Consider the following 17,987-nt stretch of genomic DNA (forward strand, 5'->3'; position numbering starts at 1 on the left):
GTGATTACGCAGAAATTGCTACAGAAGCGTAAGCCACCGTGACATTACGTGACATTACAAAACGTGACCTGACAATTGACGATCTTATATGAGAGACTTTCAATGAGTATGGTCATTGCACTATAACAAGTTTGAGATTGTATTATTGATTCAATAAGTAAAATTCTAGAATCTATTATATACATTATATTGACAAGTGTAACGAATTATGAACAGAGGTACAACTTCTATGAATAAAATTACTTTATTTCAGTTTCAGTTTCATGATCCAATGAGTTGTCATAGTTACAGCTGAAAAGTCACACAAATTGCATTGCTCCGTAAGCTGCACCCGTACCTTAATATGGAAACATCATATCATACATTCGCTGTGTTTCAACGGGTGTGAGATATGATCAGCGTCCTTAACGCGTTATCTTGCCCTCTCGGGCTCTTGTTATCATGTCACACCCAAACGAGCGTCCGCACGGAACGAACTTTGACCTCTGCCCCAATCAAAGAAGATGGCGTCTAAGCTGTTCAAAACATCGCTCGTTGTCGCAACACTGGCCTTGGTCGTCTATTTTGGCCTGCAAACAGCCGAAGTTCAAGTGGATCTAGAGATTTTTATAGACGAGGTTTGGCCACGTGTACTTGAGGTATGCACCAAACCGGGAAAATTATTGGAGTTCCATAAGCACAAGTGAGTCTAACTTTTTTCTAGTTCCTGCAGTTGTTTTGGGGAGCGTAGGCCTATTTTAGAATCAAAGAATTTGAGAATTAAGAATCAAGAATAATTTTAATGTTAGCATCAGATTCGTATTCAAGTCCATCATGTTATCTTTTTACGACTTTTGTACAGATATACTTACTGTTCTGTCGTGCATGGCCGTGCCTTTTACAATGAAGTGATGCCCTTTTCATATGCCATTTCTCAATGAATGACAATAATGTCAAAATTTGAGCTATACGCATATGCCGTGATTTCAACATGAAATCTACGTCATCATATCAACTGGATAAATACCAATTATACCAACGTATACCTGCTTTTTCTCTGAATGTAATGAATATCACGTCGACTGTCTAAGGAACGAAGGTGAAACTTTGATGGTATATTGCTGTCATGAGATACTTTTAATTAGTGAACCCTGGCAAGTAAAATCAACTGCAGGTTGACACAAATGGTGGAAATATTGAAGTTGATTTAGCGATCTCTTAAACTTTAAAGTCTATTGATTTTCTCTGTATGTTTCTGGAGTATTATGCTCATCAACCTTTTGTACAATTTGGCAGTGATGACTCACTTACAGACGAAAATGAGAGAAAAATGTTAACAGCACCAAGATTACATAATAGAATGAGTGATCTGAACTTAATGGGAGTCTGATGCTAACATCGATGTGATTCTTGATTCGGTTGTACAGTTGTGTTATCTCCTCAGGCAGGGTATGGGAGCCACCGATTGCCGGTCACTAGAGCCATAGGCCGGGCCATCGACTACAATACTGTTCCGTCCTGTCATTGACCCTTCAGTGCAGGGACCTGCAGTGTTCAATAGCTTCGTTGGAAACCTGCACGTCAGTACATGTGATTGTTAAGTTGACCCAACGCCTTGCCCCAGTCTTATCAGCTTATTCATTTGTAGCCGTTATGACGAACTCTGATTGGTATTGGTGAAATCATGGAGGTAGAAGCGGACTGTAACCGCCATGTTTAACATGCTCTTTAATAGGGGTGTTCAAACTATCATAGTTCATCGACCTCTTCGGCATGATCTGCACATCCTATACATAACTACAGACAGACAGACAGACAGACAGACAGACAGACAGACAGACAGACAGACAGACAGACAGATAGACAGACGTGTTTTTCAGAAGGGTGTGGTATTTAGGATTTTCATTTCGACTCGACGCGATCACTTTCTGCCAGTGTTTGCCACCTATGAGGTAAATTCTGACATGCAAATGTTTCTCAATACATGTTTCACCACATACAACCTTCGACCTCATTCATTGTGACTAATCACCTTACACGGTCGACGCCCCTTTCTCGTCCAGGTACACAACGTGAAAATTTTACTCTGAATACGCTCAATATGCTCTTTTAGCTTGCATGACTTTTAAGCCAGTTTAACTCGAGCCAATATTTCATCAATTGAAGACGCAGCTAATTAAAGCATTTCCTAACCTTAATTATAGTCAAATTGTGTTGTTAGCTAAATCAGGAACGCACTGTAGTTCAATTCAAATCCTGATTTCGCTGGCAGCTGATTTAAAGTGTTTCACAGATGCAAATACTTGCCAAACATGTTATCTTCTTTTTCGAACGAGACCGTATATATTGGAAAATCAAAACACAAGACGTAGATATATAGATATGATCAAAACACGGCATTCGAAGCTTTAATACTTCGACATCTGTGCGATTTTATGTGTCATGTTTCCACGAAAATACCTATTTTATCACAGAACTAAATATAATGTACTGTATCAGCACAATTATTTAGCATGAGCAATGCCGTAGTGAAACAACTGTTCATTTATTTATTAGGATGGAAGTCATCAGTGATGTTAAAGAAACTGTTGTAAATGGACGTACTGCCAAAGAGGTGACATTCTTGCAAGATGTGACACTGCCAATCATAGGGACGCGACGAACCGTTACCGAGTCGCGGAGTATAGTAACAGAGTAGGTATTCAAATTTCAGTGCTTACATTCACATCGTCACAGAGTTATCATCGAGAGATATGCCAAAGGTCATTTTCTTTCTTTATTGAATACTGCAATAATTTATTCACATGTCTAATGCTTTGCTTACATTGATTGATTGTATGTAACATATTCACAATAATTGCAGTTTTTTTTATTTTCCTCTTTGTTTTATATCATTACAATCACCGCATGTAGTAAACATTGCACTTTATTTAAACGAGACTTAAAATAATTTGCAAAAGAGAAGCGGGCATTGCAAGTAAATTTAACATATTTCAAAATTTTGTAATACAGTTACAACATCCAAGTACTGTACGACATGTTTCTTTTGTGTTTAAATAATTGCGTTGTTCGTTCTATTGGTTTTATTCCATAATGATGTATATAGCTTACCACTGTAGGAAAGAAAGTTCTTAGCAGGTCATTTTGTATATGCGAAAATTCATACGAAAAGATTGCGAGATGTTCCCTTTTTTGTGAAATAAATGTGTTTTGCAATTACAAACGAGCAAAATGTGAAATTTCGCAGATGAACCACAGTGTTCACTTATATATAATATATTATAGCTGTTAATTTGGAAAAACAGTCTTTACATAATCATTCCCTTGTACTCTGTTAGATCAATACTGCCTTCCTGCCTCATGATATTTCATTCAAAATGAGCGAAAATTAATTTTACACACGAAGATAATTTGTGGGTTTTTTCATTGGTCGTGCTTGATACGTCAGATCATATCATTGGATACGTACGAGGAAGTGTCTTTTAAGCTCTGTACAAGTGATATATTCCTACATTGCATTATGCCGACGTTTACGATGTATTGAGCCGACATTAAGTGAGACGAAAAACTTTCAGATAACTCGTACAACTTGAAGCTCTTAAACTTTTTGTTAAAATATCTGACATCAATAGCGGCAATTACTAACAACAGTAAAGCATACGTCACAAGAGCTGTTCTCGCAGTGACTGCTTTCGACATATTCGTTAGTTTTGTTCAGCAAAACAAGACTTATAGGTTGGTATTTTCTTTCTTATCTTGTGAGATCATACAAGATGTGAGCCCTGCCAATGAAATTCACTGTTCTTTTTGTTCATTGCTGTTATGGAGAAATTAATTCTGGACCAAACCAAAATTCAGCTGTGAATGTTAAAATCAGACATGCCACATATGTAGGTCGCTTTGACAAATGATAATTTGAACAACCAGCTATTTGACATGATTGTAGGAGTGGGAAAAAACCTGAAAGTGCCTCATAGCTAAAAGTCATGACTCTACGGTGGCCCAAAACTACCTGTTCTCCGCATTCAAAGTCTGCGTCGCATTCAATTGTTTTTCTCTCACATATGTCTCCGCATTCAAAGTCTGCGTCGCAATCAAATGTTTTTCTCTCACATAAGCTTATGTCTCCGCATTCAAAGTCTGCGTCGCAATCAAATGTTTTTCTCTCACATATGTCTCCGCATTCAAAGTCTGCGTCGCATTCAATTGTTTCTCTCTCACATATGTGTCCGGATTCAAAGTCTGCGTCGCAGTTAATTGTTCCTCTCCTAGATGGGCCACAGGCGGCCCAAACACTATTAATAAGCTTATTATTGAGTTTTTCTCAGTTTTCTCTATCAGTTCTTCTCCCTTTCTCACGCTCTGACTGATCGTAGGAAATAAAAAGATGTTACTTTATAGCCTAACTTAGCCTCTTGACTCTTATTTATTTTACACCCCATTACAAGGACGTTTATCTCTCATATACACACATCTTGTAATTAATTAGTCAACATGACTAATTATGCTAATCCGTGGAGTTATCAGGGATTTTATAGGTTAGTCAACATCGCGAAAGATAGGAAAGGTACTAAAACTCCTTTTTCATTTACATCTCTATCTTTCCATGTTGACGAACCCTTGATAAGTCCACGGATTAGCATAATTAGTTATATTGACTAATTAATTACAAGATGTGTATATGAGAGATAAACATCCTTGTAATGGGGTGTAAAATAAATAAAGAGTCAAGAGGCTAGGTTAGGCTATATAGTCATTTATTTTATTTACTACGATCAGTCAGAGCATGAAGAAAAGGAGAGGGACTGATAGTGACTGAGAAAACTGAGAAAAACTCATAATAAGCTTTATTAATAGTGATTGGGCCGCCTGTGGATGGTCGTCGCAGTCAATGATTTTGTCACCAACCAGAAGGCATTGGCAAGTTTTGGTGAGCGTGACCCTCGCTCCATGACCCATGATTGCATCCGAAAAAGTATCACTCTTTAGTGTTCGTGATCGTGAAAAGCTCATTTTTGAAGGTAAGTGACAAAGTAATTTATTGTATTGTAAGCTTATGGGGTTAATGATCTAGCCAAGGGGGTACGCTGCTCACCAGTATGGGCGCATCATAATGGGTCCCACATGAGCGTCCGAATGTAAAACGGCAGCCCGTCCCACAACTGCCAATACATCCAGGGCTAGACGGTGGCTAGATCATTAACCCATAAGCTTACAATACAATGAATAACTTTGTCACTTACGTTTGAAATCAATGAGCTTTTCGCGATCACGAACACTGAAAGAGTGATACTTTTTCCGGATGCAATCATGGGTCATGGAGCGAGGGTCACGCTCACAGAAACTTGCCAGCGCCCTCATGTGTTGGTGACAAAATCACTGACTGCGACGCCCATCTAGGAGAGAAACAATTGAATGCGACGCAGACTTTGAATGCCGAGACATATGTGAGAGAAAAACAATTGAATGCGACGCAGACTTTGAATGCGGAGACATATGTGAGAGAAAAACATTTGATTGCGACGCAGACTTTGAATGCGGAGACATATGTGAGAGAAAAACATTTGATTGCGACGCAGACTTTGAATGCGGAGACATATGTGGGAGAAAAACATTTGATTGCGACGCAGACTTTGAATGCGGAGACATATGTGAGAGAAAAACATTTGATTGCGACGCAGACTTTGAATGCGGAGACATAAGCTTATGTGAGAGAAAAAAAATTGAATGCGACGCAGACTTTGAATGCGGAGACATATGTGAGAGAAAAAAAATTGAATGCGACGCAGACTTTGAATGCGGAGACAAATGTGAGAGAAAAACAATTGAATGCGACGCAGACTTTGAATGCGGAGAACAGGTAGTTTTGGGCCACCGTATGACTCTTTAAAAATGTTGTTTAACTAGTTCTCATTCTTTTCTTTCTATTCATTGTATCTTAGTTTTTTCTTTTCTCATTGTTCTTATTACTGCAGGCAAGAAATCCTTTGGAATACGACCTTGGACGGACGGTACCACAACAAAGGCCGCTTCACATTCTTAGATTACGTACAGAAAGGAAAACGGGGTACTTTGGTCCGGGACACCTTCACTGCCCAATGTCCACGCTTTCTCCAGTGGGTAGCCTCAGGACTTGGAGTTGATGCGCACACGGTTTTGCTCTCCAACCTGAAAGGTTACATTGAAGGCCTGAAGAACTAGCCAAAGTGCAATTATGAGGCACACAAAAGCGTGAAAAGTCTATTTTTCGTTCATTCCAGTAATTAAGACTTTGACCAATAATTTCAATCATAACTGTACATCCACGTTAAATACAAACATAAACTTGATGCAAGATTTATATTAGGTTCAACGCTGTTGATGTGAGCTAAGAGCTAAGAATTAGTACGTTTGAAAAAATAACGAAATCGTTTATTGCAATGTTGTCATTTTCCTCCGATGGTCTGCTCCATCACGAAATGAGGATTGCTTCCTGGTAACGACAAAGTGTCTGGTTATCCAACGTCTTTTGCATATTTTTCTAGAAATGGAATGGAAATTTTAAAATTCAGCTTTACCTCCGCATTGACCCTTGTCGTATGCTTGGTCATCAACTCATTACAATGCAATACAAATACAAAACGTCCGAAATGTTTGACGGGCACTAAATGATCAAAGACTGCAGTGTCCTTGGTCAGTTTTGAATGCCTCAGTGATCTACTTTTACTCATTCGTAGATTCTCATACCTGTATAAGAGATCGTTCAAGGTTTCAAAGAGTCTATTCTACTCCTAGTAATATATTACGTTGCAGAAGAAGTCGTCACTTAAGACGAACGCTAGTCTAAAAAGGCATTGCCATTTTGCCAAAGATCTATAAATCACTTGGAAAAGAAATCTCTCTCTCTCTCTCTCTCTCTCTCTCTCTCTCTCTCTCTCTCTCTCTCTCTCTCTCTCTCTCTCTCCGCAATTTCGTTTAAAGCTGGTAACTCAGTCTCCCTCGAATTTCCTTATACATGTAACGGAGTGCTAGCTAGTACACTCAGAGCGGCGACTGTCTGCTACATACGCCGTCGAGAAGGATTAACAAAACCATGCCAGTGTCTTCCATCTGCAAACGGACAGGTTGTTCAAAACATGCGCTTTACTCGTCGCTATGTACAAGATCTCAATGCAACAGTTTGAATTCACATATCGTACGTGTCCACGGAAATTACAACGGTCTGTTTACAATGTTCGATGAAGCAATGGAAATGACTAGCAGTCCATGGAGTGCCGAGCGTCCCTCTTTCCTATGACTGGAGTGCAATGAAGATGGGATTTAGAAACTGATAGGCTGTCCTCTTTGGTTAAAAATACTGCAAGGGCCATGTTCGTTTTAAAACCGCCTAATCCTCTCTCGGGACAGCTCTTGTGCAACTGCGCAATTTCGAAGGGTCAACAAGAAATTTCGCTGGTTTAGTGTCGGTGCGGGAGTTGTCCCGAGAGTGAAATTTAGCTTTTTTTTGTCAGCAGTAGTCAAGTTCATTGTCATTAGCAAATAAGACGATTGATCGACTTTGTAACTATCCCTTTGAGCGTGATATATTTCATGGGTTCAAGGAGGATAGATGATACGGATTTAATTATCCGATTTATAAAATCTAAGGAGTAAAGCTTTCTCATCTTGGGTATCATATAGTGTTCGGGTCGAGAGGCCAGCAAGCGAGCAGATCGATCAATCGCTTGGATCATACTCCAAGCAGCAGAGCATCCCTGTAGTCGCAAACAGAGGGATTCTTGACATGTTATGGGTATGGATGCCCCTTCTATTCTCTCATTTAACAAACTTAACCGATCTTTCTAATTCCCATTTAATAAGTATAATGTATTCGAACCGTCACATTAAGAACGTGGGCTTAGCATTGAGCCGAGCGCCTTTGGTTTAAGGATCTCACTCAGGGTCTATGGTATGATTTCATCCAAAAATCATCCTCTGTTTACGTAAGATTTTTAAAGCGGCTTTTTATTCCGATTCATTTACATCTCTGATAATATTGCCCACATTTTTGGAGACATTTCAGTTTAAGATGACTCTGATGAAAAACTTGCCCTCTTGTGTCATATCTGCTGTTTTATTTATAAAGTAAAATTATACGGGCTTATTGACTCAAAGGGGTACACGTACGTTTCAAGTACAGGGAGCAAGCTTCTTAACAAAGTTCGCAATACAGTATTCGACTGGGACATTCACAAGATCGTTTGCAAGTTATCCTGTATGTTGACGGCTTATATGCAGATGGTCGTGTTTGTCATCCGGGTAACATGCGCTTCTAAAATTCCTGCCTTTATTTGTTTGCGATGTTAATGATATGTGTCATTATGTTCCCTATACTTTTACAGTTTCATAGTGATTTTCTCAGACAAGCTGGTTTTACATAGTGGGATAATTGTCTGAAAAAGATTTTATCGGTTAAGTACGAAGGCAATACATTCATGATGAAAGCAGTCAGTTTTGTGTTAAAGAACCCTCCAATCAGATAGCGATGTTTCGGATTGATAGACCACACAGCATGAACCATTGCGTCAACTACAGGTGTTCCATCATCGTAAGTGTCGGCGAGGGCGCTCTTCCACCAATCTATGTGACTGTCAAAGTACGCCTTCCCGTACTGCCTCTTGATACTGTCGTCCACATTGTCCCAGAGTGCATTGCTACTCCTCTCAAATTCTTCCCATAAATTCAGGCCGATTTTTGTAGCCTTGGCATATGGACCTGGTTCCACAATTGACACCTTCCATGGCGATGATAAGATAACAATACAAGTTCAAATGGATTAATTGCAACTTGAGTGAAAATGTTCTATTAAAAAGTTTGTCAGTGTCGTAATGAGAATGTGAGCATTATGCAAAACTGTCAACACTGTGTCGAAAAATTCCACGGTAGCTTGACGTCGATGAATTTTACGAACCATGTCTTTCCATAAACGCCGTCATTCCAAAATTAACTTATTAAATCCGAGAGTTTGTGTATTAGTAAAATTGACAACACGGCACAGCGGGAAATAATAGTTTTGAAATGGGTCCTTACCTTCACTCCCCACTGATGCATCTCATGCCTGAGAGTGTCTGAGAAACATTCGAGGGCGTACTTTGTCATACAATACTCTGCATTGGATGGTATCGTCCATAGTCCCGAAATACTGGTAACATTGACAACTCGACCTAAATCCATAAACGGAAATGACGTATGTCGGCGTAAAAGGTAGGCAAGAATTTTTGCTTTATCTTTAGGCTTACTGATTTATGGCCAAAGTGGCTGTATCTTTTCTTATTGAATTTAGTTTCAAACAAAGATAAGTGATATAGCTGCCGTTGCGATTCATATAACCAGATATGAACTGAAAATGCTCACGTGTTTCATTATATATTGCATTTATGTGCAAATTTGAACTTTGCTACTTTATTGAAAGTGTTATGATCAACATAATGAACAAAATTCACCACAGATCAATGCTAAAGGTCATTAAGTATTCAAATATGTAATTAGCTAAATAAAAATAATTAATTCTTTGAGTACTGTCATTGTATCACCACTTAATATACCTTTGGTCAAGTCCTTCAAGCTATATACGCCAAACTGTGAAAGCTTATTAGCTATGCAAATTATGAATTAGCTGACATGAAAATGCGAAATGACTTTCAATACTGTTATAACCTGGTATAATGATCAATGTACACAGCATGTTTTGCCAACTTTTATCAAGTAAATCCCAGTATATATCCCTAATTAGGAAAGTTCATTAAATATGCAAATTAGGAATTGGCTGAAATAAAAATGTCAAATGACTTTCAATAATGTTGTATCATAGTGTATCATAGGTTTGATTTCTACCGTTGTTTTCAGGAGTTAGAGGCGATCTAAAAGGGCGCAGTACAGAGAAAGATATAGATTTGCATTGCCATGGCTCCCAATCCTGGAAAAACCTCTCCGATAAGCAATGAAGTCAACTAAAAAACGACAACAGAGTTGAAATACAGGTTTCTAGCAATCTTTCTAGTGGTCTTATGCCTTATGCGGGATATCGGACCGCAGGCGGGCGAAGATTGCATTATAGGCGCGCCAACCCCAACTCACTGCATGGACATCACATTTACACGAAATCGAAGTCCAAAGTCAACTACGTCCATGTTAGAATAAGAGAGGTTTTCCATCACACGGGAGCATATCGCCACAAATTTTGCACAGATAGCGTTGCACTGGCATTGAAAAAAGGTACATGGAACACGGGCAGTTTCCTTCGCTATCGATAGGAAATGCATTGAGCGAGACACACTTCCGGGTTCGCAAAAAACGAGGATCCCATTTACGGGGCGCTCAAATATAACTATTTGCTGTGATACATAGCAGAGGCGTATATGTTTGTGATGCTGAGAACAACATGCGACGAAACAGACTTCTGAAGGTAGCTCACTTGGGGAACAGGTCATCCCGACCCCTGTCCGCTTCGACCCGAGTAAGGCTGGTTTTTGTCACCTCGTACCGGGTCACTTTTCACGTTATGTGACATTTTACTGAATATTTAACGCAACTTTGCTAGAGAGAATTGATGGTGTTTCTGTGATAGAACTGTTTGCTTCGAAACGATAATTTGGCTGAATATGTTTGCACCACGGCCTAGTGCCTTCATGTCCGCGGAGACGATTCAACATGTTCCACAACAAAGCCAAGACAAAAATTGAAAATATCAATAAAATGGCTTCACAAAGGCTGAAATACGCGATACTCGATGAAGTATGAAGTTTGTGAAATGAAATCAAAATTGACAAAACAAGTGTTTGTCTCGGGTAGTACGACTTGAACTATTCTCCAGACTGTTTTTTTTTCCGTACAGTGCAGTATTTGTCAGTGACAAATCTTTGAAATACATTTTTTTGCTATGAGCTGTAAATTTGATTAATATCGAGTTCATGTACATAAATATTCCGTTATTTACTGGGACACGTTTATTTTCTCAATCCGCAATCTGCGGACTACGTGCTGAAGTACATTGACTGCTCATGTCAACGATCGTTTCTCCCTCTGCAGAGTTTCTGTATCCCGTTCAAAACGCTGTACCTCGATCACGCGATAGTGACGCTATGTAGCTTTGCAGTATTGAAAACTTATCATAAAATGGCCACCACATCTAACCATAACACGAATTGTCGATCGTACGCATACCAAAGCCTATCCCGGAATTTGTTTCACGAACACCCTCGCCTTTTTCATCTGACACAGAACTAAAACAGTTAGAACTAAAAAAAAATGCTTATACAGGAGAACAAACATACTTATGGACAACGGCGAGTACGTTTCTTGGTGAAGCAAAATCAAAACACGACAGAAGTACATGGAGTAGGTCACGGCCTTGGACTCTGTGCAGGAACCTGATTGGACACTTCAATACCTTTGACCCAAAATTATTATCATAGGCACTTCATATTAGGGTCGGACGAGTGATAATGCCATGAGGCTAGTAACCTTATATGGTGGAGAACGTATGTAGTCATTTCTGGCGATCGAGCAGCGAGAGAAACGATCAATCACCAAAGGTATAAAAGCTAATTGCTAAACGATATTTTGTCTTGAATAGTGAGTCGAATGAGTCATAAAATATCACATTTTTAACGTTCAATACGAGGTTGAAACCAGTGCTATCCAGCTAGCCTATAGCCAACCTGGACTAGCTCATTTCACAGCGCCCTCAAACAGTCGATCTCGTCAATCGATCGTTTTCACTTGTTATACGCGGCGTTAGCGAAATCTCTCTCATAGACAAACATGTAACAGAAAAATTAAAACTTTCATAACTTCATTAATATCCAAGCCACGCCCACGAAAACTTATTTATTTATTTATTTATTTATTATTTTTCCATTTTGAAACGGACTGTCTGCATTTAAAATTAAGTGTAAGCCGTACAGACGATCAGATGTCACAGATGAAACACCAATTGCAACAGCAATATGAACTTGAAATAACGTCGTTTGACGGTATTTGTCGTCGCGCTAATGATGTGAACCACATTCATATGTCAATGGAAACACCTCAATAAATCAAGTTTATATTTTTACTGTACAAAATTATTACCTTTGTTTCTCCTGATATGTTTCAAGCATGCCTTCGTCACCCTGACGGTACCGTACACATTGACCTCAGCCAGCTTCTTGAACCTCTCCACTGGGGCAAATTCAATGTCTGCGCATGTCCAGATGCCTGCGTTGTTCACAACCGCCCATAAATCTGAATGTGGAAATATGATTAGAGCTAAGAGGCATAAAAATGGAGCAATACACCTTGTTGTAAATATTCGCTTACTTAGCCTGTTAGTAGGCTATGTTCAACGAGATTCCTGTTCCAGTTCAGTGTCACATATAGCTTGAATGATGTCGAAAGGCCTATACCTTGTATAGATGGAATACTAGTAATTTCCACGTCTACAATTCGGTCTCAATACTGTACAAATGCCTTACCATGGTTCCGTTTGATTAATGTTTCGTCTATAATCTTCATGGCACTGGCGACAGATTCATCCGATGAAACATCAAGAGGAAGAACAACCACTCTCTTTGAACACTCGGCTGTCAGCTTCTTTGCTCCATCCCCGTCTATCACGTTGGAATATCGATAAGAAGTAGATGATTATACAGAATTTATATCGGTACTATTGGCGCTGTCAAAGTGTACATACGAGAATGATGACTATTTGGTGTGATTCACCTGCATTGTGCACGCCGTATTTGGATCAACTTGTCTGTCGTAATACATTGCAAAGTGTAGCTTTTAACACTTTCACAATTGGCCACCTGAAATTTTATATCAATCATGTAAGTTGCTTTCAGTAAGAGACATGTAATTTTGAAATCAGCGGACCGACCTCGGAAAAGATGCCGGTAGCGTCTTTGACGGGGGTTTAGAATTAATACCACAGCGTTCCGTCGGTGCCGTCCAACGATACTGTAAAGCTGTTTTCATGATGCAGCGGTACGATGTTCGCCAGGGCCCGGGTAAAGTGATGAGTATGGGATAAAATGCTCATTTCACTTGTAGGCTTCTATAGGCTCCGGGTATTTCCCCTAGTCGTGATGCAAGATGAGTCTTTCACGGCCGCGGTATCAAGTATCCGAACTCAAAAAATACCGTCAAGGACACTTTGTGCTCACATTCGGTTTGAATTTGTCCATTCGAGAAATATTTAAACCAGGAAAAACAAGAATGACAGAAGCAAATAAGGTCTCCAACTTAGGTACTGGAGGTCATCTTTAGGAACATATGCATATCAACTTCTATAGCAATGGGAGAAGCAGATCCTAAATACTTAAGCAAATGTCAACAACAAAAAACAGAGAAGGCTTGATAAAAAGAAAAGGTGGGAGTGGGCAAAAAATGCACAAAGGATCTGGTAAAAAAGTAATGCTACATCATTGATCTTCTAAACCCTACCCCCTCCTGCATATCAAATGTTCCACCCTTAGTATTACATAAGACCAAATGACAGGAAGTACATTTACAACCTTGGAGATTTTTAATTAATCCATGAGTGTTATCATTCTAATGTAAACAGCACTTAAGTTAGTTACAGATAGTGAAATGCCTTCCACTGTGGGTGGTGATTACAACATCTGGAATTATCCTGGATCCAAATTTCTCATCAGTTTTTGTATGTCTTACATAGAAAAGTTGCAAAAATTGGTCCAAAATGAAAAAAATCACCTCAGCTTTGTTTTCTCGATCAAATTTTCCTACAAATTGGTATCAAATATGACATAATAATGTTCACAGCCTTCAAAATTGTCTCACAACATATCCTGGGTTAGTATAGGTCATTTAAGGTCACAAACTGAGAAAAGTACCTAAAATATACAAATTTTGGGGTTTCCCAACACTTTGAGCAGAAAATTTATCTAATAACATCTTTCGGGACTTTATACCAAATTACAAAGCTATCAAACAAGGGACTTTATACCAAATTACAAAGCTATCAAACAAGTAATGTTGAGATAAAGTTTTCTTGACCAAAAATGACAATATTGTCTTAAAAATACAATTTTGTATATTTCAGGACAATTTCCACATATCTAACTATTGTCATCTCTGTACGTCTGTGTACGAAATATGAAAGCTGTCTGTCCAGGGATTTTAAAAAGGAAATACTGTCTAAGATTTTTTGACCAAAAATGATAAAATTGCACAAAAGTAGTAATTTTCCCAATTTTGTCATAATTTCAACAAATTAGAAGAGTAACACCCTTGCAAAGAGACAACCCAAATTTGAGAGCGATTGGGCCGGCGGTTTCAGAGAAGAAGAATTTTTACTGAAAATGAGAAAAATCACCAAAAAATTCAGCAAAAATACAAAATTAATAATATCTTCACAATATTCATAAAACTGTATAAGGTTAACCTAAGGTACTTGCACACAAATTTTCAAAGCAATCAAAAAAGCGGTTCTTGAGTTATTAATTCTTAACCATTTTCACATTTTGTAAGCTCATTTGCATAATTTTGGCAATGCAGACTCATCATTTGAACAAAATCCCATCTATAGCCAGGATGCATCCACACACCAAATACCAAGCTGAAACGTGCAGTGGTTTGCGTGTTTTTGATGTTGACGGACATACTGTACGTACATACATACATACATACATACATACATACATACATACATACATACATACACACATACATACAGACGCCATCGACTTCAGCCTATACGATAAACTCACATTGGTAAAACCAAATGTGAGCTAAAAATCGTTTAAACTACAATAATTATAACATTTGGCCATTTTTCATTATTTTTGTTGTATTTATCAACCAAGGTTGCTCAGTCTTACTTCCTATGGCATTTTGAAATACCCAATATTTGGTTGGCCAATGTGATGTGTCGATGTATGACGTGCAACTGTTATTGTTGACAACTGAATTAACAAGGCAGAAACGTTCCCTTCTACTGTCTATGGCAGAACACACATATGCAGTCAATGTTGACAAGCTGAGTAATGTGCATTTCAGCACGATCTGGCATGTACTTTTGAAATTCTTGTCGAAAACACCCTAAAAAATTGTAATAAGTAAACAGTTAGTGCATTGGCCTTCAAAGATACATTTTATTTCTAGAGATAAGTCAAGATTCTAGGGTTCTATACAATTTGTACCAAGCGGTAGCACCACCATCCGGACGGCCATCACTGACACCATGTCGGAGATAAACAGTGCATGCAAAATGCAACGCAACAGCTGATGGGGCTCTCACAAATAAGCTTATTGTGTCCAGGTAATGTTTAAGCATGGGATATTCATATTCGAGTGGTGATCTATTGGGGTTCGTAATCCCTGACTGTGTATATCTGGTGCGCATTACTGCTCTATTATATTTCAATTTAACGGAAGGAAACCGGGCGATTTTGGACCGCAGCATGGCTCCATTAATATCCGCACACAAAGTATTGCCTGAGCTCTATCTTGTACCGGGTTAATGTGGCTGTGACTCTATCTTCAGCTGGCAGCTCAACGGCTAAAGCGATTTCCTCACAGCCGCCTGTTTTCTCCAATTCCACCCTGCGCTTACGCGCCCCATAGATGTGTGTACATATGCACGTCTAGGGGGAGGAGCTATGAGGCGCAGAGTGGAAGTGGAGAAAACAGGCGAGTGTGGATTCCCTGCACACATAGACAGTAGAGGGGGGAACAACTACTGTCAGTGTCTATGCTGCACCCTGCTAGCTACGCGCTACGGTCATTCATGAACATTAATAGACGCAGACAATACCGTGACGATGACCCTGATGCCCATCTATTGTCCACTCTCCCACAGTATTATACTCTACAGTGGGATAGAGTAACCACGGCTATCCAAAAAAATCGATAACTATTCTGCTGTAGGTTTACCGCCATGGGGTATACATGTTGACATACTGTTATCCCACCGTCTACATCTTGCTGACTGGGGGACGACCCCTCTCTCTCTCTCTCTCTCTCTCTCTCTCTCTCTCTCTCTCTCTCTCTCTCTCTCTCTCTCTCTCATGAATTATGAGTTTACGCTGACTCGTACGTTCGTTGCATGAAGATGGTTTGCACTGTCTTCCTGTATGTTGCAACTGTCCACAATCCCGCTTTAACAACTATGATGCAGTATAGACCCTCGTTTTCTCGAGGGTCTTACTCGAGGGGCTATGATAGCAGGTACATCATACCATGTTTACGCCCCTTTCAAACACTGTGAATGAGAAGTCAAAGGTCATGTGAGCCAGAACGCACATCGGTATATTATCTCAATTAAGAAATATAAATTCCGTCTACTTGGTTTTATTGTTTACCTGGATTCAGACATGCGGCAAAGACGGTTGAGAACATGTATGCATCCAGTTTCTTTACCAGAGCGTGTCCGAAACCGCTATCACAGCCAGTGATCAAGACAGCTTTCTTGACCGGAATCACAACACTGTAACCGGCGAGGTTCCAGCTCGGCGACAGGCGTACTACGATGTAGCTGGCCACAGATGTGAGGACTAGGGCGATAGCAGATGCCTGCCGTGCATCATCCAACATGGACCAGGAAAAGTGCACAAATAATGGCAATAAACAAGCCAGGACAATCGCAAACGGGACTTTGGTAACCTCTGTCATCTTTGAGGCGCAATGAACTTTGACACGCAGCACTATCGTGACATTTGCATACTTCGTCGCAAATCCCCCAACAGTGTGACGTCAACCGGAGTCCACAATGTAGCTGGGGTGACCTCCTAGCTAGCCGGTTGCAGTAGTCTTGAGACCTACTACGCTTCGTTGGCACAATTTAAACATTCAAGATCAAGTGGGCCACACTTCCGAAGGCACATTATGCGTGCGACAGAAGGAGCACATAGTACAAGTATACATGGTATGACAAAATGCGTGATCACTGACCAATTGAAATTTTTGCCGATCATGTTGCAATATGAACCGTGTCAACTACCATTGTTGTTGAATTGACTTCTGAAAATTGACGTAAGCGTGTACCGATAAGAAAGCAAATATCCAATTATATTGAAGAAATTGCCATGAACTTTATGATCAGCAGCCACTCTCATAAAAAGTCAGTCAAAATATTGACACTGGCGGCGCTCCTCACAGGACTTTAGATAAGGAACTTTTTACACTCTTTTTACCCATTACAACTGACATAATGAACATATCTGCAATGTTCATGGGATTTATTGCGCAAATATTTCAGAGTAGTTATTTAAGTTTCATTCAAGGCAGAAGTCACCGGCCGGGGGTTTGAACGCAAGTTTATGCACGTTCAAAGACAATATTTTAAGCACCAAATATGGAGATTAATATGTCATATATGACGACATATTATCGATGGACCGAATCGGTTGATAAATATTATGATTTCGTTATAAATTTACAGATACTAGCTCTTGAACTTATGTTTTTAAATTTATTCCATGCAAACTTGGTTTTTTTGTGAAAGTTCTGCCACTAGCACGATCCTGTACTATGTGCAATCCCTTTCATGTCAGAGGAAAGATAAATTGGCACGATGATGGCATACTATGAATATAACAATATATTTGTTATCTTAAAATTCTCTATGATGCATTTAAGCTTGATTCTCACGTGACCATAGGGTTTTCCACTGTAGCCCAAAATATCTTAAGTAAGGTAGTCATGTTCGGTATTCATTCCACACAATATATGGCTATCACTAGCTAATACCATTGTAATTCTGTACCTCAAACATTGCTTTCCTTCTATCATTACTAAAGGTTTTAAAGGGTTTGAAAATCGTTCATGGCTTAAAGGTCTTCGTTTTTTCTCACAATATGGTGCCTGATAAATCAAACCCTTCGCGTTTTGTGGGATGATCACGGAGAAATATTATAACTAGAGAAACGACAAATACTCAGATTATGGACGGAAACATTTGCTGTCAGTCTTGTGTCTAACAAAATGATTTGTTTGCAAAGCACTAACAAGAGACTTGGTTGTCAGCCCTTCAAGGGCACTTCTTTGGC

At 39.4% G+C, this 17,987-nt stretch overlaps 2 protein-coding genes across 2 annotated transcripts; one reads left to right on the forward strand and one right to left on the reverse strand.

Annotated features, from left to right (window-relative positions):
* Positions 1–472: 472 nt before the first annotated feature.
* LOC139144047 (uncharacterized) lies at positions 473–6,635 on the forward strand. Its single transcript, XM_070714694.1, has 3 exons — positions 473–682; positions 2,536–2,673; positions 5,955–6,635. Exons 1-3 carry the CDS (start codon positions 504–506, stop codon positions 6,178–6,180), a joined length of 543 nt encoding a protein of 180 aa, XP_070570795.1. The 5' UTR covers positions 473–503; the 3' UTR covers positions 6,181–6,635.
* Positions 6,636–7,963: 1,328 nt separating this feature from the next.
* LOC139144049 (D-beta-hydroxybutyrate dehydrogenase, mitochondrial-like) lies at positions 7,964–16,726 on the reverse strand. Its single transcript, XM_070714695.1, has 5 exons — positions 16,302–16,726; positions 12,453–12,587; positions 12,070–12,222; positions 9,028–9,161; positions 7,964–8,731 (listed from the first exon to the last, which is right to left on the reverse strand). The coding sequence occupies exons 1-5, from the start codon at positions 16,609–16,611 to the stop codon at positions 8,342–8,344; spliced, it is 1,122 nt and encodes a 373-aa protein (XP_070570796.1). The 5' UTR covers positions 16,612–16,726; the 3' UTR covers positions 7,964–8,341.
* Positions 16,727–17,987: the final 1,261 nt, after the last annotated feature.

The sequence above is a fragment of the Ptychodera flava genome, chromosome 11 (assembly GCF_041260155.1).
Source record: "Ptychodera flava strain L36383 chromosome 11, AS_Pfla_20210202, whole genome shotgun sequence".
In the NCBI taxonomy this organism is placed as follows: domain Eukaryota; kingdom Metazoa; phylum Hemichordata; class Enteropneusta; family Ptychoderidae; genus Ptychodera; species Ptychodera flava.